At 34.8% G+C, this 27101-nt stretch overlaps 1 protein-coding gene across 4 annotated transcripts in view; it reads left to right on the top strand.

The window, feature by feature from the left end:
• beta4GalT7 (beta-1,4-galactosyltransferase 7) overlaps positions 1-27101 on the top strand; it is a 77090-nt gene that overhangs the window by 15838 nt on the left and 34151 nt on the right. For 3 of the 4 annotated variants that reach the window (XM_089087356.1, XM_089087359.1, XM_089087357.1), the window contains exons 3-5: positions 3894-4126; positions 5418-5564; positions 7604-7746. In XM_089087356.1, coding sequence (XP_088943482.1) covers positions 3894-4126; positions 5418-5564; positions 7604-7746 — 523 coding nt within the window. Of the gene's footprint in view, positions 1-3893; positions 4127-5417; positions 5565-7603; positions 10308-27101 lie in introns of those variants that run through there. The other variant, XM_089087355.1, reaches the window with a different exon arrangement.

The following is a 27101-nucleotide window of genomic DNA, read 5'->3' as shown; positions in this document are numbered from 1 at the left end:
ATAGTGCGTTCATGGCACCAAATGGCTCATTTTTCAGTTTTTACTGTCATTTTCACTTGATTTTGGAAAATTGGCTCCAACTTTGCCCTCAACCCCTAATATTTTGATGCATATACGCCACTGTCGATAACTACGCCTTCAAATTAAAACTACACCTTCTGAAGCATTTACTGCTACATGGTTTCAGCTTCTTTTCGCCCACGTTTCCTTTTTTTAAATTTGGCATCTGCCATGACCAAAAACTGCGTGACTGCGTATGGAAATATTTTTCATTAAAAATTGAATTCACGATTATTATTTTTTATATATATATTTATATGGTTGTGTTAGCTTCTGCTTAACCAATTCCACCTTAGTACTTAGACAAGGAAGACTGTCATGGAGGATTAATATCAATAAAGATAAAGTGACTTATTTTTTTTATTTTGCTTACCTATTTTGGCTTACGTCGCTAAAAATATTTCACTAGTATGATACTTTGGAAGCAAGCCAAAAAAATGTAGCCAAAAAATATATTTCATGAGGACTATTCTTGCTTTTCAACCTGTAATGAAATTGTAAATAAATTATTTGCTCAGTCTCATTTTTAAATTTTTGGTTTTACTATCGTTCTTTTTATGAACACATTCATTATTTTATTACCAATCTAAATTCCTTTAATGAATCATAACTAGAGCAATTGTTTAAACTCGCCTGGAGATATTGAAAATTCACCCTGCTATTCAGGCAATATTTAGAGTTTAACGTTTAGTTAGGCGCTAAAACTTAATCTTAAGATCTCAACCTAAATACTGTGTTTGAAGAAATTCATCAGTTTGTCAAGACAATAAAATCGAAACAATTTCAAACATTTAACGTCATATTAATATCAAAGAGAAAGAGACCTATACTTCTATGTTAAGACATGTGCTTTGATTCCTTTGGGTTATTTTTGTGACGTATTGATGGTGATTTGTTTTATTAAAGCCAATAAAACGATATCCATACAGGGTTGCCACTGGTGACACTTTTGGCACTTTTTTTTAAAGTGGCGCTTTTCGGGAAACGTGACACTATTTTGACACTTTTTGGTAACTTTTTTTTTCAGAGTAGCACTTTTTTACCAAAAAGAATTTTTTTTTTTTTTTAAAACGGAAGGAAAACTGTCAATGTAGAAGCATCAATATCATTTTTCTTTCATTTTTCCATCTCTCTGTTATCAGACTCAGAAGCGCTCTTTTGCTTTGTTTATGCTCCTTCATATTAGTCATAAATCTTATGCTTCATCATCATCACATTGATTACAAATAACATCCATTTTGGAACAGTGGCAGATCCAGGGGGGCGAGGGGGGCGCTTTTTACGCAAGTTTATCGGATCAACCTATTTTGCCCCCCCCCCACCAAAAAAATTCCTGGATCCGCCCCTGTTTTGGAAACATGCTGATTAATCACCATAAAAAAAAGGATTGGACGCACGTCCTCCTTTTAGCTATTTCCTGGTCACGAAGTTTTGAGTGTAATATGTGATAATTTCCTTAAGTTTTGTGTCCCATGTACCTCACACGAAGAATATCCTACAGTTTTTGACAAATAAATTATTTGAAAGAGTTAGTGTCTGATCGACTATTAGTTGTATTTATCATAGGGTCATCAATAGCTGCGATCTATGTTCGCGCCATTCTGTTCAGTATTTTCAGAGAAAAGTTTCAAGTACCCAAACGTACTGGAATAATCCAGATAGTCCATTGTGTGTAAAAACAATATGAACAACTCTCATTGTAGACAAGTATTGCTGTCCCTTTTATCCGTTTTCTGAAAAGAAAAAAAGCTCGGGCGACTTTTTCTTTTTTCTTTCCTTTTTCGCGCTATCAGCAAAGATTACTCAGAACAAAAAAAGAAATAAGTACTCTGTAGGAGGAATTCCCATTTCATACAGTAAGCGGGTTTTAAGGGGAGAGCTGGAAAATTGACAAATTCTGCGCAAAACAGAAAATCAGCGCTGCCTAAGTAAAATTAATATTACTTTTTTGTAGTTTATGGATGGCATTAGAGCCGACTTTTCATGTTTGAACATTAAAAGATGTGGAAAACTGCGCGGAGATGATTCCATGTGGATTGGCCAATGTTTTCAATTTGAAAAGCTTGTTGGTACCAACGCGAGCGATGCAAAGCATCGCAAGCGGGAAATTTTTGGGAAATGACACTTTTTATACGAAATTGAACTATTTTGCCACCCAAAGTCGCACCAAAAAAACCTGCTGATTAGTAACCATGTATCCAAAGCCAGTCCTTCGTCTTGTCATCTTTAGGCTTGTTATTTTTCATTTAAGCCATCTTTAGGCCTGGATTTTAAATTTACTGTAGCTATGTATGACCTTAATCATTTAATTTGTTTTAAAAATTTTATTGTGCCAATTTTATTAAAAACATTTTATTGTTTTTAAAAATAAAGCTGTGAGACAAGTCAAACTTTAGCGTAAAGAACGAGGCGTTGAGGAGGGACAGCCCCTTTCATATACGGAATAATATCTGTTCGTTTTAAGTTTTAATATCGCTCCTTACTTTTAGTTAAAACAACTTGTTTTTTTAGTTATTTTCTGAATGTTTTGAATTAATGTAGCTTTGATTTTGGCTCACTGTACATGAATAATCAAAACGAAATTCGCATATTAATTTTCCTTTTTCTGGCTAATTGGCTTTCTCGAAATTTTGTTCTGACGTAACTTACGAATTAACTTACGTAACGAATTTCTATATTCGAATGTTTTTATTACATATATTAGGGAGTTCGCTCCCTAGTCAATAACTCGCTCTTTAAGCTAAATTTCGAATTTTTTTAGAATCAAAAACCCCTGAATCACAAAGACCGGTTAATTAGAATAGATAGCTCTTTTGAAATTACTAAAAAAAACTTCAGCGTAGAGAGCGAGGTATTGACTAGGGGGCGAACCCCCTCATATACGTAATAATTTCCGTTCGTTTTAAGTTTTAATGTTGCTTCTTACTTTCAGTTGAAAAAAACTTGTTTTTTATTTAATTTCTGATCGTTTTTTAAATAATACTGGGAAATGTCCCTTCCCCCAAGGAAATATCCTCCATGGAAAGATCCTCCCCCGTAACTCCTACTCTGACCCCGACCCCTCACTAGAAAAAAATTCCTCCTGAAAACGCCTGTATACTTCCCAATAACCAATAATATATGTAAACAATGGGCAAAGTTTATAACTTGCAGCCCTTCCGCCGGGAATAGTGGGGGATTAAGTTATCCTCAAAGATATATTAACTAGATTTTCGACTATGCTCGACAAAATTGCTATCTCAAAATTTTGATTGGGTGACTTCGGGGGAAAAATGAGCGTGGGAGGGGGCCAAGTTGCCCTCCAATTTTTTCGGTCACTTAAAAAGGGCACTAGAGCTTTTAATTTCCGTTTGAACGAGCCCTCTCACGATATTCTAGGACTACTGGACCGATACGATCACCCCTGGGAAAATAAAAGAAAAACAAAAAAAAATAAACACGCATCTATGATCTTTCTTCTGGCAAAAAAAAAAATACAAAATTCAACATTTTTGCAGATAGGAGCTTGAAAACTCTATAGTAGGGTTCGTTGATACGCTGAATCTGAGGTGTTATTTTCATTAAAGTTCTGTGACTTTTAGGGATTGTTTCTCCCTTTTTTCGAAAATAAGGCAAATTTTCTCGGGTGCGTAACTTTGGTAAGATGGGTAAGACTAAACTTGATGAATCTTATATATTTGAAATCAGCATAAAAATCTAATTCCTTTGATCTATTGGTATCAAAATTCCGTTTTTTAGAGTTTCGGTTACTATTGAGCCGGGTCGCCCCTTACTTACAGTTCATTACCACGAACTGTTTGACTAACAAGGTCTACTATGTTCTCTTCTTTTAGGGAGACGGATATCGCTTCAATCGAGCATCACTTATTAACTCAGGCTTCCGACTAATGAAACAACACTGCCCAGATTGTGATTATTTTGCTATGCATGATGTAGATTTACTGCCATTGAATTCAGAACTAAAATATTCCTATCCAGAGCACGGACCGCTGCACCTAGCTGCTCCACACTTGCATCCAAAATATCACTATGAAAAGTTTGTTGGAGGCATTCTAATGCTCACAATGTAAGTATTTACTGCCATTGAATTCAGAACAGAAATATTCCTATTCAAAGCATGGGCCGCTGCACTTAGTAGCTTCACATTTGCATCCAAAATTTCACGATTACAAATTTGTAGGACGCACTCTGCTCGTCGTAATTAACTCCTCAAATTCAATGCCATTGAACTCAGAACTAAAATATTCCTATCCAGAGCACGGACCGCTGCACCTAGCTGCTCCACAAACAAATTTGTTGGAGGCATTCTGCTGCTCGTTATATAAATAGATTCAGATACACTGGTAAATTCAGGTGAGTGAGATAAGTTCAGACCAAGCACTTACCTCGCTTAGTATTGAGGTAAGCTCAGACACACTGAAATGATGCTATCTCTTCTTGTAAAAATGATTTTATATTTAGAAAAAGCATATTGTAATCAATTATGAGACTTTTTATATTAGTTCCAGTTAATTGCTAGACTCTAATAGCTTAGTCAAAAAATTTGTGTCAACATTTTTGAGGAGAAGGCATCAATAGTAGAATCCACATTAAAATTTTCATACCTAAATTAAACAAATTGTCCTTTCGTAGTAATATTTCTAATAAAAAAATCTTTCATTTGAAGTGTTATCGTTTAAGAGCTTTTTTCATTTTTAAAAGTTGTTACGTGAAACTTACCAAAATGAGTAGATTGTGTCTTTTTCTTAGTATTTTTGTCATTTTGAACTCTTTTCATTTTAAAATTTATTCTTAAAGAGCTATTTTTCTATTTTAGGAGTTGGTACGTAAAATAAACCAAAAATAGATAGATTGTGTCTTTTTGTAGTTTTTTTTTTAGTCATGAGTAATGAGTCAAAGTATGAATTATTTTATTATTTGTCTCTGAAGTTCTCGGTTTCAACTAGTAAAAGGTATGGGTATGAGTATAAGTAATGGCTAATGAGTCATGGTATGAATTATTTGTCTTTGCAGTTCTCAGTTTACACAAGCTAATGGTATGGGTATGACTGTAAAATGATTAATGAGTCATGGTGTGAATTATTTTATTATTTGTCTCTGAAGTTCTCGGTTTCAACTAGTAAAAGATATGGGTATGAGTATAAGTAGTGATTAATGTCATGGTATGAATTATTTGTCTTTGCAGTTCTCAGTTTGAACTAGTCAATGGTATGGGTATCAATGTAAGTAATGAGTCATGCCATAAGCTCTTTTATTTATTTGTCTCTGCAGTTCTCAGTTGGAACTAGTCAATGATCCGGGTATGAGTATAAGCAATGTTTCATGGTATGAATGATTTTATTTATTTTTCTTTGCAGTGCTCAGTTTGAACTAGTCAATGGTATGAGTAACCGATATTGGGGCTGGGGATTGGAGGATGATGAATTCTACGTCAGGTTAAAACAGGCGAATATTACAATCCAACGACCTAGAAACTTGACTACAGATTCGACGAATACTTTTAAGTAAGTCAAAGGTTTTCATTGTGGATGTTTTTGTCTTTACTCTAAACCTAAAGATCTGAATAAAAGCAAAGACAATCCGTACAAATTTTTGACGTATTGTTATAAATGTTAATCTGACTTAGTGGTTTTTGCCGAAAATTTTTTTGTGTTTGATTCTTGTTTAAATGTTAATCTTCCACTAGCAATCCTCTTAGATGCCATTGGACCCATCTTCTTGCATCTGTATTTTTTCCTGAAAACTGCGATTTTATAATATCTTTCTTTTGGTTGTTTTGAAATTATTGAATTCTTAGGGCAGTACAACATTTTCGTCAGTGTTGCCACGTCGAGTCGTGAAAATAAATAGGCAAAGCTAATTAGGTAAATTTGATAACGATTTTTGTCCGTAAAACTTCAAACGTCAACAATATATTAATTCCCAAAGATGAATATACCTTCAAAGGAAAGTTACGCCTTCATAAGCTGTTTGGTGTAATATATCTTAAGTGTTTTTGCTGATTTTTCACCCATGTTTCTTTATTCCAAATTTGGCGCCCGCTACTGCCAAAAACTGCATGCTGCATATGGCTGTCTCTTTCATTAATAATTTGTTTTCACTGATTTTGTTTTCACTGTCCTTGGTACTATTGTCAATATTTTCAGTGTTTGATAATTCTACAAATATATTATTCTAGCTCAATAATTTTATGTTCAATTTTGAAATAAACTTACATTGCAAATCGGTACATGTAGAAAGGTCTACTTGTATTGATAGGGGCTATTCAAATGCCACCTATCAGACCACGTGAGTGAAAAAATGAATTGAGTACCACTTTCATGTTAGAGCAGCTGTCAATTAACTATAAGCACTGGCGGATCCAGGGGGCAAGGCCCCCCCCCCTAGCGTAGTCTAAAGTAGTGTAATTTACTTAATTAACTCAAGTTTGCGTTAATTAAACTTGTTCCTAAAGCAAGTTTATCGGATCAACCTATTTTGCGCCCCTTCCCCCTAAATTTTTTATCGGATCAGCCTATTTTGCCCCCCCCCCCCAAAAAAAAAATCCTGGATCTGCCCCTGACTATGACTGGTTATATTAAAAGCATTATCCATGTTTTACTGAAAGCATTTTAGAGGGCAATATCTAATGCAGCTGATAATTGTAAGTTTTTTTTTACGATTACCTTTTAAATCATTTGAAATCAAAATTTATGATTTAAAGCAAGTTAATATATGTCAGCACTTTCATTCGCGAAGCAGTTTGATAAATTCTATATTTATTTTTACATGCATTGCAAAGTGGAATTGCTTTCTATTAACATATAGGGTAGGATTGTCAAGAATTACCAGAAATTAAATATTCAAAAGAATAACAAAATTCCAGCATGACTAGTGGGTGTGGCAGAGGACTATACCTGCTAAACAAGAGGAGGACGATAGAGGTTTACAGAGGGCTCTATCGGGGTGCTGGAGCCTCCTGAAAATGCTGAGAGATAGTAGCCTAAAAATACAGTTTTCTTAGGACCCCTTGCCCCAAAAGGGTTGAACCTGTGCTTATTTATGCTGATTACCAAAATTAAGTCTCCTCCCCCTGCCCACACACACTTACACACACTGAGATTGTCTTGAAGGATCCCCACTCTCTACCAGGAAACATTAAGAAGTAGTAGCCTAAAATTATACCATTTTCGTGTATTGATCCTCCCCCCCCCTCCTGCAAATCATCTGATCTCCCCAAGGTTTGAAGATGCACCTTAGAGTCATATTTTCCTATTGAATTATATTATCCTGTTGAATTTAATTTTCTATTTTAGACATCTGCACAATGCCTGTGTAAAAAACGATACTTTGAAATGAGAAAAATTCATTTAGTTTCACTTGACTAAATCAAATTTAACTGAATTATTAATGTAAGTATGTAAATGATATACACCTTAACAAGTTTTAATTTTAACTAATGATCATAATTAAATAAATTTAGTAAATAAAATGATGATTAAACAAATATTGTAACTAAGTAATAAATTATTTTTTCTACCTTTCAACTAATTTTCTATTTTAGACATATGCACAATGCCCGCGTAAGGAAAAGAGACTATCGTTACTGCTACGACCAGAAAAAAGCCTCTTTGCGTAGAGACTACGACTCGGGCGTGAATAATGTCAATTTTAAAGTCGTTGGCCAGTATTCAGTAACATCAAATGGTGAGAGTGCTACACTATTTAATATCCATCTTGAGTGTGATAGGACCTTTTCGCCTTGGTGCTTGTGCCCTGAAGATATTCCTAAACCAAAGAATGTGACATCTAAGTCAGGGAAAGTCAAGCAGCCGTATAAAATTAGTTAGGTGTATCTCTTGTTTTTGAAGTGATTTAAGAAATTGTTATGAAGTAAGCAGAGAAAAATATTTATTGTCTTATTAGTCGTATATATTTTTGTCACAATTTTTATATTTTTCTGTTTTTTGTTGTTTTTTTTGTCATTCGATATAAAGAAATGCTCTTTAACCAAAAATCCATTTTTGTAAAAATTAAAGAGTTGTCATTTACATTTCTAACTCAATTTTAGATGCGTCAATTGGAATTGGGTATGGCACCCCCACCTCCCCCTAGACTTCGAAAAATGCATGTTTTGATATTTTCATTGGAAAAATTGTACATTTGCCCCTTCCTTTAATGACTTGACGTCACTGATCAAATTACCTTTATTCTCTCGGTAACAATTACCTATTGAAATTGTCATGAAATAGACCTCAATCAAGGGGGAACGCCCCATTCAAAAAATATTTTAGAAGATTTATATTGAGCATTTATTAGATATACATATTTATACCAGAGTATTTCCCATTCTTATTAGTCCAATTTAAAGCGTGTGAATTTAACCGCTCGGTTTAGGGGGCGGTTTGCTGGTAGAGACTTTTAGTTACAAAATTTGACTAATAACCAGATTTTCTGTTGTTTTGTTGTTGTTTTTTTTTTTCTAAATGTTCAAGTCTTAATACCTATTTAAAACGTGTAAGGGAAGGTACTATTCCAACATCTATCAAATTGCCCTGATTTTAGATAGAGATAATTCCAGCTATAATCTACTAAAATTCAAGAAGTGTATAGATTTTGCATCGAAAGTACTCGAGCTGGAAATACCGAAAATTTTCAATATTGACGTAAAAATATCACCATCTAATTTTCGATTTTCTCAAAATAGGTGCTGTCATACTAGATGGCATGCTAATGTATGTATCTAGGAGCGCGTGGAGACCTAAAGTTACAGAATTCAACTAATAGCCAGAATTTCTATTGTTTTTCGTTTTTTCTAAATATTGAAAAAAAAAATCTAAAATTCAAGAAGTACCTAAGAAATATCACCATCTAATTTTCGATTTAACCAAGATTGTGAACCGCTTACCGGCACCCATACTTTCTACTAAAGTTAAGTATGCGATTCAGTAAAAAATGCTAAGAAGTGCCGTGGATGCGAATGCCATCTAATATTTTCTCAAGCTAAATGGAATGCTAATAAAATACTAATAAAAGCTATGTATTTAGGAGCGCGTTCCCGGTGCGACAAAAAATCTAGAATATCTAATAAAAATCAAAATTTTTCTTTCGGGGTGAGAGTGAGTTAACAGTTTGGACGATCGTTCATTAACTTTGTATTAAATTTGTGTGAACATGGTTAACTATATTTAAATATTTTACTCATTAAAACTAAACATATTTTAATTATTATTGTAACGCTTATTCAGGCATTAGTTAATTAACTGTACCAGTGTCTGAGTTAATTTGCATTAAACGAAGTAATTTGCATTAAATTTGAAGTAAACATGAATTAAATTGTAATTTCCGTCGGGAACATACTCTAAAATGCGGAAAACACAAGACTATTTTTTCTAATTACATTAAACAAAATTAATCTAAATAATAATTTGTTATGGAAATTCTGAAATTCGAAGCTAGTCCAAGAAAAGGTTCTATTAAACTTGCAGAATTAAAAAATTGTGTAAAAAAAGGAACAAAAGTACAGAAGAGGGAAGGGGTAAATTACTCATATTTTAATAATTATTAAAATGCGTATTCAGGTATTAGTTGATAAACAGTTCCAGGTTTGTAGTTAGGTTGCATTAAATTCCAATTTCCACCGGCAACATGCCCTAAAATGAGCAAAACACAGTCATTTTTTCGCTAATTAATTAAATACAATTAATCAAAAAAAAAATTTGGTAAACATTTCTAAATTCGAAGCTAGTCAAGATAAATGCTGTAAACTTACAGAATTAAGAATTCGGGATAAAAAAAAGAACAAAGGCACGTAAGAGCGGGGGGTATAAACTTTAGAACCTGCTTTTATAGTTCTTATAAAAATCTTTAAATAAAATAACTGGCGTTTAATTTATTCTAATTAAATGTCTCAGATTTTTCTAATGCATAAAATAAATGAATAAGACGTGCATACCTAGAAATAGCGTCAAAAAGAAACTCTTCGCTGTTTAGAGAAATCAATGAAGTTGATTCCTAAGACGAAGTGACAATTAGTGCCAGTTATCTATAATCCTAAAGCCATCTATGTTGTTTTTAATTTTACTCTGTATCAGTGCTACTATCGCCTTCGAGGTTTTGCTTTAGACGTGTTTTATACCTTTTTTCAATTCAGCTGGTAAGCAGTAGGCACTCTGTGACACTACTATCTTCTAATTCTTCTAAAAGCCAGGCTAGGGTGTCAACGGTTTCACCCTCTTCGATTTTTCATTGCTTCAGTTTCCTGTATACTTCAGTTTCACAAAAGGATATCTTTTTGGAGGGAGGGGGGGGGGGTACAAATTTTTTTTAACCCATCAACAATTTGTTTATATTCATTTTTTACGAGTCAGACAAAGATTTCGGGTGGGGGGGGGCGGTTAAAACCCCCTAACATATTTTGTGTTTTGAGGCATTTACTTGTCTTTTTTTTCTTTTCTTTTTTACCACAAAAACTCGTCCTTTTTTGTTTACAACCTTAGCACAGCTAAGGGTCTAATAGGTTTTGCCAAGTGGCTGGTTATCTTCACCGACCGATGGAGGTGATATTACTATAAAAACTAAAAATTTTCTTTTAACCGACTGAGACAGATTTTCTTCCATGTGTGTATTAAGAAAAGAGACTTAAATATGTCCTTGCAATTAAGAAATCGAAGTAAAAACTCGAATAGAATTAAGTCCTTTAATCTCGAAGCAGTGTAGCAAATTCTTTATTTAGTATATATATTGTGAAGCAAAAATACTTCTTGGAAATTACAAAACTTAGAGTAGAATTAACAGGAAGAAGCAGAAATTAAAAATGCAAAATGAAAAAATGGCCAAGTTTCAGCTTAATGAGTGGGTGTTGCAGAGGAATTCACTAAACTTGTTACCGTACTTGCTGCACAAGGAGGGGGATAGGGACTGGGGAAGATTTAGGTGTTTAATCCTTTAAAACCACGGGTTTGATTCTCTTCAATGTGCTATATGCATATTAAGAAAAGTCGGCTAGGTGGCTTGAATAAGTACTTAGAATTGACAAAACTCGTATCTCTAGAAAATTTTTATAAAATAGTCCATAAGGGGATAAGTGGAGGTCCAAAGACTCAGATTGTAGATACTTTCGGAGACCACACTGCCTTTTCATGACGATAAATAAAAGCTCAAATAGGGATAAAATCCTTTTAGTCGACATTGTTTCACAAACAGTGATAGAAATTCACAAAAATACCAGATATTTCGGTCACATATGCAGTGACCGTCATCAGTAGCATACTGCATATGTGACCGAAATATCTGGTATTTTTGTGAATTTCTATCACTTTGTGAAACACTGTCGACTAAAAGGATTTTATCCCTATTTGAACTTTTATTTATAGACTCAGATTGAAATCGGACGAAGTTCTAAAATATGACTTAGAAACTTTGGGATGTCTTGGGAGGTGGCCAATCAAGAAGCTATAAAATTATGGGTAGAAGGAGGGTTCGCCAGTGTGTAAATCTTAGCTGGTCAAGTGCTGCAACAAGTATGCAGAAGGTTGAAGGTAATCAAAAAGTGTCATGACGCAAAACATAAATTTCACAGGAAAGAAAAAAAAAAGATCTGTGTTTTCGACTGTTTTGAACAGTCAATTATTTTTCAAAGGATTTGGGGGGCGGGATATTAAAGAGTCAATAAAACCCGTTTTTATAATAAAAACTATATTTTACTGTAACTATAACTTTACTATAACTATATTTTTGTACTATATTACTATAACTATATTACTATATTATTATAACTATATTATATTTTACTCTAACTATATTTTACTATAACTGTTTCTATAAGGGTGAAAACGGGATCCTGTGCATTTGGAAACGAAACAGAAGCGTCTAAGTACCCTAAGAATAAAATGAGATACGGTAAAACGGATTGTTTTAATCGTTTGAGTACGGTAAAACGGCTGAATTTGAGGATAATTACCAAGAAACCCTGTTTTGAAGAAAATACCACATAACGTTTTTTGAATTACTGCCTGCAACCACATTCTCAGGCAAAGTCACGTTGTGAATATAAAATTTTCTACATTTTGGTCATCTATGTTGTTTCATTTGTCATAAACTGCACTAAGACTTTTTTTTCTTCCCTAAGTTGTTATAAGGCCGTTCAAAATTTTAAAAAAAAAGTTAGATCCAGTTTCTATTTCTAAGCGTCCAACACTCATTTGACCTCATTTCTTCTTTCTGTGAAGGAAGGTTAAAGAAAAACATTCGTTATTGGTCTTACGTTAATAAATGCCCCCCCCCCCTCCTCCCTCATCCCTTCCTATGAGCTTTCAGAGGAGTCTTCTAATAAAGAACGTTATTTCATTCTTGTCATTTCTCAGTGAATGTGTTTGCTCAATAATTCTTTTGAAAGAATATCTGCTTCGCCTGTGTTACATTCATGGGGGGGGGGGAGTACCTACATTTTTTGACGCGCAAGTGATCTGCAATCTTTTAGGTTTGAATATTTTAAATACTGTTTCTTAAATGTCGGAAGTGTGGAGCTATTGTCTTTTGATTTTGTACATGTGCTTTTGTTTAGGGTTTTTATAGTGATTTTTTCTTATGGCTGTTGTTGGGCTGAAGCGAATTTTTGATTTATGTAAAATAATCCAAGGGGGAACAGCTTAGCTATGATAATTCAAAAGGCTTTTTGTGAGAAAATAAAATACAAAATTCAACTTAAATTAAAGAGCAACATTAAAACTTAAAACGAACAGAGCTTATTCCGTATGTGAAGGGGGGTGCCCCCTCCTCAACCCTTGTTCTTTGCGCTAAAGTCATAAAGTTTTTCAAAATATATCTCATTCAAATTCTACGGCCCTTGTTTGAGCAGTCTTTCTTAAGGAATTGGGACAAAAAGTCAAACTTTAGCGTAAAGAGCTTCAGTAAGGTTTCAGGAAGGGGCAGTCCTCCTTATATACTGACAAAATTCTGCTCGTTTTAAGTTCTAATGAAGTTCCTTACTTTCGGTGGAGAAAACTTTTTTTTTTTTTTTTTTTTTTTTTATTTCTAATCGTTTTTAAAATCATACCAAGGAATCCCCTTCTCCCCCCCCCCTCCTGTAATTTTTTTACTTGAAAATTCCCCATGGAACCTTTCATCCCCACTGAAAATTATCACGTGAAAAATACCCCCCCCCCCGTGATCACTCCATTTATTTCTTAGATTCTAAAAAACATTTCTTTTTTTTACACCGATTTCAAATATATACTTTCTGTGAAGTTAAGGCTTGTCTCTCAAAAGAAGTTTACACAATAACTATTTTCGGTTTAATTTATGCTGGTGTATATTTTGTATTACTTTATTTAATTATTTTTTTTTTTCGTAATTATTTTTATGGGAATCCCTTTTTCAAAAGAATCTTCAAGTGTGAACTATCCCTTATTGGTAACACCAACGCTAATAAAAGTCATCAGTGAAGTAAATCATATCCACAATCAGAAGATGAAGTTGAAACCATATTTACTAGTTAAACTAAATAAAGAGTATATATAGATACAAATTAAAATGAAAAGAAAGTTTCCAAACCCATCACTCCTTCTCAAATAGCAAGGTTATGGAACTGAATGTCTTTTAAAATCTTATGGAATCCCTGAATGTCAATGTAGAATGTCTTATAGAGTAAAATGCCAAAAACTGTTAGGTAGAATAGAACTAAAGTTTTGGTCACTATCCCCAAATAAACTGAAAAGAAATATACATTTAAGAGTGTATTTTAGTATATGCCTCTTCTAAAAAAGAGGTATATGCTCTTATAAACGAAAAAAAAGATTCCTAGTCCACCATCCAGTCCTAAATAGCAAGGTTACGGATTTGAATGTCTTTTGATTTTGGACAGTTGTATTGTGATCAGTGCTACTATAGAAATTCTTTTGTATAGCCATTGTATGGCTAAAATAAATTATTTTCTTTATCTCAATAATTTGATGTGGAACAGCTTGACTGTGGTAACTGAGTAAGGTGTTTTGTTACGAGACAAAAGGTCTTGATAATTGATCTGTAAGGTCGATGCAGTTTTTGCTACAAAAGTAAATACTAACTACCGAATACTTGAAGTGCCATTTTAAGACAGGAATTTTCTGTGGCATTCAGGCCAAATAGACTCAAGTCCATTTTTTATAAACTGTAATGTTTTCTTTTTTCTATGAATTTTTACAGGAAGTTCATTTTGAGTTTTGGAAATATTCAGTTAATTTTTTCCCCAAAAGGGCTATTGAATATTGTGTTTTCTCTTATTCATCCATATTTTTTTTGAATTTTGTTACAGTTTATGTGTTGACGATCACCGCTAGTCCTCTCGTCTGCGCACTCCGCATATTACTAAATAAAGCTGTAAGAATTTCGAACAAAACAACTTTTGTTGTCGACGCTTGCTTGACAAAGTACCGGCAAATGGGTACCAGATTGCTGGTGCCAGACGATGCAAATCTGGTGCCAGTCGATGCAAATGTGGTGCCAGTCGATTTGCAAATCGAGGTCTGGGAGGGGCAGCTACTACTACTGGAAGGGGCGTCCCAAGGGGAGGGGGACGCCCCTTCCCATTTTTTGCCATTCGGTAAAATTTTCGCCGAGGGGGAAAATTTCGGCAGAAATTTTGCAAAATCGGCCGAAATTTAGCAAAATTCTTGATTCCTGCAGAAAAATCGGCATAAATCAGGTAGCGATTGGGAAAATTTATGAAGATCGTCCCCGCAATAAAATGAGCCTCAGGACACCCCTGACTACTGGTAAAGTTTTTATTGCTGGAGATTTTAATCTACATAACCAAATGTAGGACTCAGTATCCACCTCACATTCAAGATCAAATGACCTAACAGACCTTATAACCAACCTTGCCTTCAATATATGCCTATTAACCCCAAAGGACTTAGGAACTAGTTTAAACTGTAGAAATGGAAATATTTCAGTCATAAATATAACCCTAGCTTCCCCAAACCTATGCACAACTTTTGACCTGCAAATACCAGACGTTTTCTCTTCAGATCGCTTCCCTATTCTAGTAACCCTCAATGTCCTCCAAAGGCACGAAAATCTGCTGCAAGAAACAAAATGGTGGAACTTTAAAGAAGGCCAGTGGCCGAGTTGGAGAAATGAGGTAGATAGGTCCCTGGATGATGCAGTTGACATTGCATGTATGAATGTTAACCAACTTGCAACACTTATTCAGGATACTATGCTAAGTGGTGGAGAAAAAATATTTGGATAGAAGAAACAGAAGAAAAATAATCAAAACTCTCCCAGGATGGAATGCTAAATGCCAGAAGGCACATGTAGAAAAGAAAAAGCTGGGAACAGGTTCCAAAGAAACTCTTCACTGACAAACAGAATAGAAATGAATAAGATACAAGCACTTTTTAGAAAACACTCCAAAATGAGACTAAATTAGGATGGACCCCTCTTGTGGACGATAAATTCCGAAAAGGTACTTCCACTAGGACCCTTTGGAGACCTTTTTATATATATGCTTGGAAAAAGAGGGGTTTGACAATCCCTCCAATCCTGATACAAAATGGAAGTCTTGACTGATACCAAAGATAAATTGGACCTATTCCTAAATCATCTTTTGCCAGAAGACCCAAATTGCCATCTCCCTAATGTAAATCCTCAGAATATGCCTCTAAAAACCAAAGGACAAAATTAAGTTTGCACTATTTCACCAGAAGAAATAGAAAACAAGATAAATCGTTAAACTCAGGGACAACAGGCCCAGACAGGATCCACAACCTTATGTTGAAAAACATGTCCCAGAAGCTACTGATTGCTGTGACAACATTATTCAATAAATCACTTGAAATTGGAAGAGTACCTGATCAGTGGAAAAAGGTTACAATAATCCCAATTTTAAAACTAGGGAAAGACCCAAAAGAAATGACATCCTAAAGACCTATATCACTTACATCTTGCCTATTCAAGCTAATGGAACATGTTTTGAAGGCCAAGATCCTCCCAAACCTCCGTAGCCATCTTCAACCGGAAACTTTTGGGTTCTTTCCTCAAAGGAGCCCAGCGGATGCCCTTTTTAGGATGGAATATCAAATAAAAATTGGCTTCAAACATGGTAAGGACACATTGGTAACCTTTTTAGAAATGAAGGGAGCCTTTGACAGAGTTGATATTAGTAAGTTGATTTCAAAGCTAGCTAAGTTTATTAAAAAATATTGTTTACATGGATTAGGGATTACCTTATAAATAGGAATATAGAGATTAATATAGGAAATCTTAAATCTGATGTTCGGACTAAACCTAATTTATGCATCCCACAAGGCAGTAGGGTTAGCCCCCTGCTGTTCCTAGTTTATTGCAGTGATATAAATTTTGATAATGTACTTGGATGTAAGCTGTATATTTATGCAGATGACATTACACTTGCTTCAACTTCAAAATATCAAATTACCCTGAAATCCTGTATCCAGAAAAGCCTTAACCTTCTGGAAATGTGGACAGTTGATAATGACATGGACTTTTCCCTTTCAAAATCTGCCGTAAGGCTCTTTAGCACGAAGAAGGATATTACCCCGCCAAGGGTATCAATCTATTCAATGACTATACCCCAAGTTGAGAGGTTTTGTTACATTGGCCTGATACTGGGCAGGAAGTTGTTTTGGAACCACCAGATAAATTACCTTATTAGCTCTCTCAAAGATAGGACAAACCTTATAAATGCATTATGTATAAATAAAAGGGGTGCTCCTTTTCAGATTGATAGTCAACTCGTGAACATCATAAGCAAACTCGACTATGTCTGTTCACTGTGCAGGGAAGCAAAAAGACCTTTGCTAGCAAACTTGGGTTTAGCCCTGCACAAGGTACTAAGGAGGATTCTCGGCTGTCTGAAGTCTACACCTATCATTGCAATATACCTAAAACTTGGATTAACTTGTCCAGAAAGAAGGAAAATGAAGCTGGAAGTCCAATACTTTTTGAAGAAAATGATAAAGCCACAGGATCTTATCAAGGAAGAAATTATGGACCTCCATAATTTGGGAGTCAATTATTCGCTCCCATTTCACCCGAGGAACAGAGCCCCCATTTTACCGAATGATAAAAATGTAACCCAATGTGGTCTCCCCCTGCCAAAGGTGAAAAATATTGAAGATATTACTAGTAATGGATCTAAGGGGTTAGGTAGGTGAACTAAGGTTATGCCGCCATTAGGTGAGAGACTGGATGAGCGTAGATTAGGAATTAGAAATCTTTTGTTTAGAGGGGCCCAACAATGGAGTGCACATACTAGAATTTTACTGACGGCTCTAAGACTGATACTGACTCTGGGTGTGTTTTTACCATACCAAGACTAAACGTTGCTCGCAGGTTTAAAATACGGGGAAAATTGTCAATTTTTTCAATTGAGATGGCTTCGATAATGAAGGCTATTGACTTCATTAAAAATGGTTTGCTGTAGATCCTTGTCTAACCTCTTCTGCCATTTCACCAGAGTAACAGATGGCTGGGATGGCATTGAGATGGCTGCAATAATGAAGGCTATTGACTTTATTAAAAATGGTTTGCCGTAGATCCTTATCTAATCTCTTCTGCCATTTCACCAGAGGAACAGATTGCTGAGATGGCATTGAGATGGCTGCAATAATCAAGGTTATTGACTATCTTAAAAGTGGTTTGCCGTAGATCCTTATCTAATCTGTTCTGCCATTTCACCAGAGATGGCTGCAATAATGAAGGTTATTGACTATCTTAAAAATGGTTTGCCGTAGATCCTTATCTAATCTGTTCTGATTCTCTCTCAGTGTTAAATTATTTTTGCACTGGTCATTCCCTGCCCGAAAAAGTGCTTTGTACATAGAGACTATTGTGCAGAAGCTTGAGTTGCTAGGTTATGATATTGTGGATGACTTGGATTCCAGCTCATGTTGGTATGCCTGGAAATGAGCAAGCAGACACCCTAGCCAAGGAAGGTGCTGCCTCTGGTTGCAGGATTCATTGATGCTATACTGTTGAAGAGTACCTAAATGTTTTTAAAAAGTGCTTAGCTAAAATGGATAGTGATAAAATTACCCGCCAGTCACGAAACCCCATTTTAAATTTATATGATTTTAAACCTCCACCATTAGATTTGATACACCAAATACGTAGCTCTAAGACGTAACTTACAAATACGTAACTCTAGGAAGACATAGAATGTATGCTCTGGTTACTGCCTCGCTTTTAAAGATGAAATTAGGGCGAGCCCTCACATTTTGCCCGTTCGAAATTAAAATATCAATATTAACCAAAAACAAAAAGAAAGGGAAACAGTAATGGCTCTATCATCGTGATTTATTATTTTTTGGAAAATATATTGTACTAAAAATGGTGAATTATATGGATACATATTTTATTTTGACTATACACGATAAAAACATCATATGTGCAAGAAAACGTTATATATCGGCAGTGGTAGGGTAGATCGACTTATGGGTAATTTTTTAGGATCATTAGGACTTAAAATTTGTATGACGAGAGAAGGTTAGGGCACTGGGTTAGGGTACTGCAAGATTCGGGACTTTTTTTTGTCGATTGAGCTTAAATTTTAATATGTGATTGCCCTTATCTAAGAGATATTAATGCGTCAAAAAAGTCGAAAAATAATAGCGGGGGGGGGGGATTTGAATAGGCTATAAAACTTCGGAAATATTAGCTGAAAGGGCAACATGTAATATCCGCAAAAATCCTTGGAATAGGCGAAGTTTCCCTATTCGTAAATTTATCATAAGGGTTATAATATGGATGTCCAACTGGGCAACGTTTTCGTAATCGATGAATTTAGTGCGTGTGCACCTCTGTCTTCGGTTTATTCCAAGAATGTCTTCATAAATACATTCTAAGATCACACTGGCTTTAAATGACGTATAAAACCGAGAAAGGGAAGGATATAATAAATGAAAAATCAAATCAAATGAGAAAACGAGGATTTTGTCAGCCGGTAGCAAAATATAAAAACGAAAAACAAGCAAATATTTCGACAAGGACTTCCGCCAAATCGTCCTCAGGGCTCATAAAAAAAAAAAAAAAAAAAACTAATTTTTTGAAGCGAACTTGACAAGAGGAGATCAGTATCTTTCCTCCTCTTGTCAAGTTCGCTTCGAAAGGTTAGTTTTTTTTCTTTTTTTATGAGCACTGAGGACGACTGGGCGGAGGTCCTTGTCGAAATATTTGCTTGTTTTTCGTCTTCTTATTTTGCTACTGGCTGACAAAATCTTCGTTTTCTCACCTATTTTATTTTTCATTTATTATATCGTTTCCTTTCTTGGTTTCATACGGAATGTCTTCATGAATGTTACCTGTTAAAGGCAAGCTTATCCAGAACCTTGACTTTTACAAAAGTAATCTAAGAGAATTAAATATAATGCAATCACAAATTTTTCTGATTATATATCAGTTTAATAACTGATCAGTTTAATAACCGCTTAATAAATATTGTTTAATAAAATTGAATCAACCGTTTGAATAAAGTGAATCGTTTAATAAATACGACAACACTGTCTTCCAACACACAACACCATCATAATACAGAAGAAGCTCAATCTGGGCTCATTGTAAATTCAGTTATGATAAGATATTACCTACGAAAAGCGAAGAATATTGACCTACGTGGCTATAGTTCTTGGGGGATGCGGACCGCCTCCCCCGTCCTGGCCCTAAACTTTGGAAAATATATGGAAAAATTATTCATTTTTTTTCATTATATAATACCATGATCATCATCGAACTCCTCATCACGTCATCAAACTCTCATTTGCCGAAATACCCATTTCGTAGATACTCAGTCCATCATCAACACCTTAGAAAAAACTAAAGTAATATTGGTACTTATTTAGTAGCCGGTAAACACGCGAGAAGAACCGAATCGAAATCTCAAAGATGCTATCTGAGAAACAGGTTTTCGCTGCCTAGTGAGATATTGCTCGCTCGGTGACAAATATTTAAATTTTGGTTTTTTGGGGATGAAGGGGCAAAAAAGGTACCTAGATTAAATTAGTTTATGTATTTAATATATGCTAAGCTTTACCCCCCCCCCCTAATGTGCAAATATATAGCCAAAATTTGTTTCTAAACTAATATATTTTTATCATACTTCGTCTTATTTCAATAGTATTAATCAAACTTACTTCTCGTGTTTACCGGCTACTAAATAAGTACCGTACTATTTTCATATTTGGGTCCCCCGGTCCCCCTTTTCTGAAATGGAATCCTGGCAATGCTGATACATATGTGTATTCGGTCAAAGTCAAGCGTATTTTTTTTCAACTTCATGTTCCCAGACTTATTTGTTGTAATATTTTTTTTTTGAATTCAGTAGGCCTACTGTGATTTAAATCAATCGGATTAAATTGTTTTCACCAAAAGTAATAACATCAGCAATAATTCGTGCAATAAAAGACTTTTGAAAACTTTTTTGGGGGGAGGAGGGGGCGAATTCGTTGAAACAGTAAAATTACATTTTATGAGCAGCAAATTTCTTAAAAATACAAAAAATTGCGAGATTTTGGGCTGATTCAAGAAAATATAGGGGGATATTTTTTTTTTCGATTACTTAGTGAAGATACAAACAAGGGGTTTTCAAAATCTAGGAGGGGTGATTTAAAAATCAATGTCTAATGATTTTCAAAATCTAGTTTTAAAATCAATGGAGGATTTGCCACCCCTCCCCACTATATGGCACCGATACTTATGAATTATATATAACACAGCGCTATAGACTGTACAAGGAAATACAAATGGAAACCCGTCAAACGGGTATTTGAAAGAGATAATGGATTACAAAGCGTGATTTCTTATCGCGTTTACGCTATTTAAACTGTTGTTTTTTGGGGTTTAGGGGGGGAGAAGGTACCTAGGTTAGGTTATGTTACGTATTTATTATATGCTATACTTTATCCCCACCCCCCAATGTACAAATATATAGTCCAAATTGGTTTCTAAAATATTACATATTCATCCTATTTTATTCTATTTCATTAGCATTAACCAAACTTTACTTCTTTCGTGTATAGCGCTGTGTTATATATATAATGCATAAGTAGGCTACCATGGCACCCTCTGGGGGAGCCTAAGTCATGAAGTTGCTTATATTCCAGTCCAAATGCATAATGTGATGTTCTAAACCACATAAAGATAGTTACCAGAAGCAGTAGCATCACTAATTGCAATGAAGTATGTATTTTTGTAAACAGAAAAGTTAATGAAAAATATATGAAAAATAGTGAGCTTGTGGGGGAGGCGGGACTCTGCTTACATACTGGAGGTACAATGTGAGGATCAAAACCACAGTGAGAGAGTACAGAGCCTCTTGAGTTCCAGATACTTTTTGAGATAGCAGGAAGCCTCTTGAATTTCTCCAAGTCCGATACGCACTTTATAGTCTTCACCTGTCGCCAACTTTTAACTAGTTACACAACATGCAGACCTTTAAATTGGTTAGAATAATTAAACTCCATTATCTTGGCGACTTTTTATCAATCTGAAAAACACGTTGCAGTCAAACTACCCCTATGTTTGCATCCGACTACTTCTGGTAGCTGGTAGTGACCAGCTGTTTTATAAATGGTCATACCAACAGAAAAGGTGGCTTACACCAATGCACCTGTCCATAATATCGCCTCTCAAACTTTATCACCTGTCGCTTATGCCTGGGAGGAGAAATACTGGACCACCCTAATCCCCTTTATGCAAGTATAGTAAAAGAATATATGCCTTTTATATAAAGTGCCGTAAATTAAGAGACAGTCCTATTATATACTGTCATGGGTGATTTAAGTAGGAGGGAGATAGAGAGAATATGAGAATAGGTGTAGCCAAAGGGGTTGCAAACTCCCTTCAAAACGAGTGCAACTCCTTGTGTCTCCCCTGCATTTAGCTGTATCTCCTCCAAGCAACTCTTCTGCCTTCATGAAAAGCCGTAAATCTGATCTCCCCTCTGGCCATGTTCTTAGGCTAGATTTGGCTGCACCCCCCTATGTTGCTCAAAACGCTGCACCTACTTTGAACTGATAAGTTTCAATGTACATACCATAAAGCTTATTTTAAGCCCTAATACACAAGACTTAGATAATAATATTGCAGATAATTCCTTTAGTTTTGTTGCTTCTTTCATTAATAAGTTTTAAACATATGCTCATTGGGTTTTATTGTTGTTACTAGATAAAAAAAACTCAACTGAAAGTAGGGCAATATTAAACTTAAAACGAATAGAAATTGTAACGTATATGAGGGGGGGGAGTAGAGTGCTAAGTTATAGTTTGCTTACTGCCATAGGAATTACCATGCTATTTGCTTACTGCCATAGGACCATGCTATTTGCTTGCCTTATGTTCCCTTGGTACCTTTCCAAGCAACGTGATTAAACACGTTTTGAAACTACATGCTATTTGCTTGCCTTATGTTCCCTTGGCACCTTTTCAGAGCATGTACTTATGGATTTGCTTGGTTTAAGTTCCTTCCTATGCTATTCTAAAGGTCTATGTTCCTTCCTATGCTATTCTAAGGGTTAATGTTACTTCCTAGGCTATTCAAAGTGTTTGTGTTCCTTCCTATGCTATTCTAAGAGTTTATGTTCCTTCATATGCTATTCTAAGGGTTTATGTTCCTTCCTATGCTATTCTAAGGGTTCATGTTCCTTCCTCTGCTATTCTAAGGGTTTATGTTCCTTCTTATGCTATTCTAAAGGTTTATGTTCCTTCCTATGCTATTCTCAGGGTTTATGTTCCTTCCTATGCTATTCTAAGGGTATATGTTCCTTCCTATGCTATTCTAAGGGTTTATGTTCCTTCCTATGCTTTTCTAAGGGTTCATGTTCCTTCCTATGCTATTATAAGGGTTTATGTTCCTTCCTGTGCTACTCTAAGGGTTTATGTTCCTTCATATGTTATTCTAAGGGTTTATGTTCCTTCCTATGCTATTCTAAGGGTTTATGTTCCTTCCTATGCTATTCTAAGGGTTTATGTTCCTTCCTATGCTATTCTAAGCGTTTATGTTCCTTCCTATGATATTCTACGTGTTTATGTTCCTTCCGATTCTATTCTAAGGGTTTATGTTCCTTCCTATGCTATTCTAAGGGTTTCTGTTACTTCCTATGATAGTCTCAGGGTTTATTTTCCTTCCTATGATATTCTAAGGGTTTATGCTCCTTCCTATGATATTCTAAGGGTTTATGTTCCTTCCTATGTTATTCTAAGGGTTTATGGTACTTCCTATGCTCTTCTAAGGGTTTATGTCCCTTCCTATGCTATTCTAAGGGTTTAGGTTCCTACCTCTGATATTCTCATCGTGTATGTTACCTTATATGATATTCTATGGTTTTATTTTCCTTCCCATGTTATTCTAAGGTTTTAAGTTCCTTCCTATGCTATTCTAAGGGTTTATGTTCCTTCCTATGCTATTCTAAGGGTTTATGTTCCTTCCTATGCTATTCTAAGGGTTTATGCTCCTTCCTATGCTATTCTAAGGGTTTATGTTCCTTCCTATTTTATTCTAAGGGTTTAAGTTCCTTCCTATGCTATTCTAAGGGTTTATGTTCCTTCCTATGCTATTCTAAAGGTTTACGTTCCTTCCTATGCTATTCTAAGGGTTTATGCTCCTTCCTATGCTATTCGAAGGGTTTATGTTCCTTCCCATGCTATTCTAAGGGTTTATGTTCCGTTCTATGCTATTCTAAGGGTTTATGTTCCTTCCTATGCTCTTCTAAGGGTTTATGATCCTTCCTATGCGATTCTAAGGGTTTATAATTATTCCTATGCTATTCTAAGGGTTTTTGTTCATTCCTTTAATATTCTAAGGGTTTATGGTCCTTTCAATGCTATTTTAACGTTTTCTGCTCCTTCCTATGCTATTCTAGGAGCTTATAATCCTTCCTATACTATTTTAAGGGTTGACGGTCCTTCCTATGCTATTCCCAGTGTTTATGCTCCTTCCTCTGCTATTCTAAGGGTTTATGTTCCTTCCTATTCTATTCTAAGGGTATATGTTCCTTCCTATGCTATTCTAAGGGTTTATGTTCCTTCCTCTTCTATTCTAAGGGTTTATGTTCCTTCCCATGCTATTCTAAGGGTTTATGTTCCTTCCTATGCTATTCTAAGGGTTTATGATCCTTCCTATGCTATTCTAACGGTTTATGTTCCTTCCCATGCTATTCTAAGGGTTTAAGTTCCTTCCTATGCTATTCTAAGGGTTTATGTTCCTTCCTATGCTATTATAAGGGTTTATGTTTCTTCCTATGCTACTCTAAGGGTATATGTTCCTTCCTATGCTATTCCAGGAGCTTATGTTCCTTCCCATGCTATTCTACACACCTGTTCCATTTCTTTGAAGTATGTGCTATCAGACAGGTTTTTCTGATTTTTTGGACAATTGCCTTAACTCGAGAGTAGTTTGTTATTAATGCGTCGTTGCTAATTAAAAAATTGGATGCTACTATCAGAATTTTTTGATTGACATTTGCAAAAAGGGATAAGGGATTCGCGAATTGGACTGTACGAACGATCTTATTTGAATAATAGGGAAAAAAAGGGTTAAATGGAGAAAAATGGAGAAAAGGGTTAAGTTAAATGAAGATGGAGAAAAAGGGTTAAAGTGATTAGCAGTTAAGGTAACCTCAATGGCGTTTGAACAGTGTTGTCAGTTTAAAATAGAGTCTAACGTTATAGTATACTAAAAAGTTGATACTAAGAGAGATGTAGATGGCAAGAAAAGAATTTTAATAATTGATAGCTTTACTTCTTAGATGTTTTCTGTATAATACACAAGTGGCGTTTGAACAGTGTTGTCAGTTTAAAATAGAGTAACGTTATAGTATACTAAAAAGTTGATACTAAGAGAGATGTAGATGGCAAGAAAATAATTTTAATAATGAAATTCAGAACAAGCCTTAGAAATTCTTGCAAATCAAGTAGTAAGGTGTATGTGAGTACGAACCATCAAGGATCATAAGCACCAACGACCCTAACCACCAGAGACATCAACCCCCAAAGGTTTCCTATCACCAAACATGAAGGGCGCCCCCTCCCTCCAATTTTTTGGCCCCCTCCCCCCAGTTTTTTGATTTTTTTTTGAAGTATTTTTTCAACTTTTTTTATTATTTTTTTAACATGATATATTTTTTCAACGTTTTTTTTCATGTCTTCGAATGAGATGAAACATACTTAAAACAAAAGAAAATCACATTTAATATTTTCCAAACTCAAAATGAGAATGGTATAGACAAGTTAGTCATGAACTTTACTGTTAGAAAAATAAAGTTTGTAGTAGCACTTTTTTTTATTTGACTAAAAAATTTTTGGACTTCGAAATTATTCAACTTTTTTTTTACTTATCTTAAAATGACATAAAATATGCTTACGGCTCTAACAATTGTACTCTATGCTTGCTCAGAGACACGATGCGGCTTTCCCACTGGTACTTTATGGTGGGTTATCGACACTATCTATTTTATTGCATATTTTAAATCATTGTTTTTCTACGCAATGGAAAGATAAACACATAAGTCATATCTTTAAAAAAAAGTGAAGATGGAGAATTTTAATAAAGTATGTTCACATGACAATGTTATTGTTGCATTGAATGCAGAAAAGGAGAAGTATTTAAACTATGAAACAATTACAAGTGGTAGCACTATTGGAAATGTATGCATGCATTGTCATGGCAGTAAGGAATTAAATTTCTTTGGAATACCGAAAAAATTCCACTCTTATGTTGGTGGATATGCAAGATTGAGATCTCCAGAGATGATTGCACTCAAAGAAAATGCCAACATAAAAATAATCGTTGACGTTAGATGACAACTCCGTGCTACTGTTGCAGGTAACACATTACCTGCTGATACATCCTATCGTCAGCTTTCGGGTATTAGCATTCAAAGGAAGATCAAAAAAGAAAGGCCTACTCTTCTACTAATATCATAAACCATATCTTGTCTACGTGCCGAAACTGTTACATGTGTAAAAATAATGTGATAATAGACAGTGAAATTGTCAGAAAAATAAAAAGGGCATTGGTAGAAAATATCACTATGGAATATAAAGATGAATCGATGAAAAACAAAGTACCAGCAAACGTTACTGCCATTGATCAAACAGTCAATGAACCAAATAATACCAACGACGAAAAGCATATTGAGCCTGTCGATGACACATCAGTAAAAATTGTGTATGACTCAAAATGGAATAATGATTATTCTACTGATTACGAACTAAGAGAAGACAATAACTACAATATCAAGAGAGAACATGGTAAACTATTTTATGGAACGGATTCAAAATTTGCATCCGTTGTCGGATATGCTGGATAAAATTGACAAAACCTAAGTATCAGATTGAATAAATGCCTTATCAACATCCTCTAAATGCATTATCAACATCATTTGTCGGATATGACAGATAAAATTGATAAAATCTAAGTATCAGAGTGAATAAATGCTTTATCAACATCCTCTAAATGCATTATCAACATCATTTGTCGGGTATATCGGATAAATGACAAAATCTAAGTATCAGATTGATTAAATTCTATATCAAAAACCCTTTCTCGAATACATGGGGTAAAATTGACAAAATCTAAGTATCGTATTGATTAAATTCTATATCAACAACCCTCTCTCGAATAGATGGGATAAAATTGCAGAAATCTAAGCGTCAGAGTGAATAAAGTTTTGTATACCAACATCTATTGTCAGATACATCGAATATAATTGACGAAATCTAAGTATCAGAATGAATAAATGCTTTATCAGCATCCTTTGTCGAATATATTGGATAAAAGTGAAAAAATCTAAGTACCAGACTGAATAAATGCATTATCAACATCATTTGTCGGATACGTCAGTTAAAATTGATATGTCGGATAAAATTGACAAAACCTAAGTGTCAGAGTGAATAATTTTTTTTTCTCAACATTTTTTGTCAGATACATCGAATATAATTGACAAAATCTAAGTGTTAGAGTGAATAATTTTTTTTATCAACATCATCTGTCAGTTACATAGGATAAAATTGAAAAAATCTAAGTATCAGACTGAATAAATGCCTTACCGACATCATTTCTCGGAT

The sequence above is a fragment of the Artemia sp. Qi Xiang Cuo genome, chromosome 4 (genome assembly GCF_049724085.1).
Source record: "Artemia sp. Qi Xiang Cuo chromosome 4, ASM4972408v1, whole genome shotgun sequence".
NCBI lineage: Eukaryota > Metazoa > Arthropoda > Branchiopoda > Anostraca > Artemiidae > Artemia > Artemia sp. Qi Xiang Cuo.
Note: the sequence above shows the minus strand (reverse complement) of the source record. Positions and strands in the feature narration are given on the sequence as shown.